This window comes from Corticium candelabrum, chromosome 19 (genome assembly GCF_963422355.1).
Source record: "Corticium candelabrum chromosome 19, ooCorCand1.1, whole genome shotgun sequence".
NCBI lineage: Eukaryota > Metazoa > Porifera > Homoscleromorpha > Homosclerophorida > Plakinidae > Corticium > Corticium candelabrum.
Window position 1 is genome coordinate 2,936,754 of NC_085103.1, and position 2,500 is coordinate 2,939,253.

The 2,500-nt window shown below is 43.5% G+C and overlaps 1 protein-coding gene across 3 annotated transcripts in view; it reads left to right on the plus strand.

Moving 5' to 3' along the window:
- The window catches only part of LOC134194500 (transcriptional repressor NF-X1-like), a 15,368-nt gene that overhangs the window by 4,696 nt on the left and 8,172 nt on the right, over positions 1-2,500 (plus strand). For all 3 annotated transcript variants that reach the window (XM_062663437.1, XM_062663438.1, XM_062663439.1), the window contains 3 exons: positions 1,687-1,901; positions 1,973-2,070; positions 2,131-2,164. In XM_062663437.1, coding sequence (XP_062519421.1) covers positions 1,687-1,901; positions 1,973-2,070; positions 2,131-2,164 — 347 coding nt within the window. The remainder of the gene's footprint in view (positions 1-1,686; positions 1,902-1,972; positions 2,071-2,130; positions 2,165-2,500) is intronic.

Below are 2,500 nucleotides of genomic sequence, written 5' to 3' on the forward strand. Positions count from 1 at the left end.
GTGCTCATAATACCGAGTTCGAAGAGCTTGGTCTTGAGCAGCAACAACCAGTCCTTCAGTTGCAGCAGGAAGATTCGATGACTTTATTATTATTATTATTATTATGTGTCGTTATTCCTCTCCATAATGGGCAAGTGGGGTCTTTACCTCATCTTGGTGCCCACCAACCCGGCAGGTGAGGTCAGCAGGGTACATGTTTCTGTGTAGTCTACATGGCGATCAATGACTAGCCAATTTGATATAGATTGCAGAGAAATATGAGAAAGACAGACAACTTTCATAATTTACTGTCGTCACTGGGGTTTGAACCCCCAAACTATGGAGTGGGCCATTGTCGCTAACCACTAAGCCACGGCGGTGAATAATAATAATAATAATAATATAATATAGTGTGGAGACGGATGACATTACTATGATGTGGGATACCACCATCCCCACTGCCAGGAAGATCAAAGCCAATCGTCCAGACATCTGTCTCAGAAATAGGAAGACAAACACTTGTCTTCTTATTGATATCAGCTGTCCTGCTGATGGCAACATTGGCAAGAAACTTGCTGAGAAGTTGGCGAAGTACAGCGACTTGCGAGTGGAGATAAGCCACATGTGGCATTGTCGAACACTGGTGATTCCGGTGGTCTTGGGAGCTTTGGGCACAGTGCACACAGGTATTGCACGGTGGCTGGACATTATTCCAGGTCATCACAACCTGCAGCACTTACAGAAAACAGTGCTTCTGGGATCTACTCGGATCCTTCGTAAAGTCATGTCTTCTTTCTAGACAGCCGTGATGGTCTAAGTACTAGTGAAGCAGGGTTTGCTTCCGGTACTTGTAATAGACTTTACAAACCAGACTGATCTGGCTGAGCATGACATATAATAATAGTATAGCTTTATCCATGAGACTATGACTCGTTTCAGTCATTGGGGAGTTCTGTGGTCTGGCGAACGGTTCATTGACGATGACGTTTAGTGCTTTCCTGGTGGTCATTGATATCCACTAGACGTGCTGGTGTTTGTGGTCACCGTAATGCCTGCAATCTATATCAAATTGGCTAGTCATTGATTGCCGTGTGGGCTACACAGAAACATGTACCCTGCTGTGCTCATCTGCCGGGTTGGTGGGCGCCGAGATGGGGGTAAAGACTCCACTTGCCCATTATGGAGGGGCATAACGACACACAATTATTATTTATTTATTATTATGCATTATTAATTAATTAATTAATTAATTAATTTTTTGTTAATCACAAAATGAATGAGCATATTACATAATCTGTGTGAAGAATACAGTAACTCTATTGGCTAGAAGCCATCTACAATGGGATCATATAATCCACGTTTTGGTGACCTGGACCCTCAGTGCCAATTTATAAACTCATCTAAGACTTTGACAAGATCACATTCTGAAAATTTTATATTGGTTAAGTTGTTCAAGAGATATCGTGTTTACAGACAAACAGACAGACAGACAGACAGACAGACAGACACACAGACAGACAGATGAACAGATGGACACACACACACACACACACACACACACACACACACACACACACACACACACACACACACACACACACACACACTTGCAGGTCTGATGGGGCTAGAGAATGTTTGTATCTTACCTGTCTTAGTAAACAGCAAGTGTGTACAGTGTAGAGTGACTTGCTGTATTGTGTACAACAGACCTCTCGACTGTAAGAATCATAGTTGTGAACAACAGTGCCATCCTGATGGCTGTCCAAGTTGTCCACTTCTTCCTCGATCTGTGCATCGCTGCCCATGCAGTCAGACTCCTATCATTGAGCTCCTGGCCAAGCCTAGAACTTCCTGTCTCGATCCTATACCAACATGTGACAATGTGTGTGGTAAACAGCTGACATGTGGTAATCTTTGTCAAGGTTGGTAAGACTTTTCTTGACATTTTAGTTAATGCCAAGTGTTAGTGACGTTGACACGGTTGTTTATACAGGTAGATCACACTATTGTCAGTCCAGGTGTCATGTTGTTGCTTGTCCACCGTGTGTAATGGTGACTCAAGCGAGATGTCAGTGTGGCCAAACAGTGAAGGTAGTAGGTTAAATGTTTCACAATCTGTAGAAATTTGGACGAAATTGTTGTGTTTTATAGGAAATCCCATGCAGCGAGTTTTGTCCGAATGAAGGTATTGAGTATAAAATTGGTTTGTAGGAGTTGTGTGTGTGTGTGTGTGTGTGTGTGTGTGTGTGTGTGTTTGTGTTTGTGTTTGCATGTGTGTGTGTGTGTGTGTGTGTGTGTGTGTGTGTGTGTGTGTGTGTGTGTGTGTTTGTATTTGCGTGTGTGTGTGTGTGTGTGTGTGTGTGTATGTGTGTGTGCATGCGTGTGGGCATGTGTGTGTGTGCATGTGGGCATGTGCGTGCGTGCGTGTGTGTGTGTGTGTGTGTGTACGTGTGTATGTGTGTGAGAGAGGAAAGAGTTTAGATTTTTTGTCTGAATTTGTGGCTGTAGCAGTGCCTCTGTG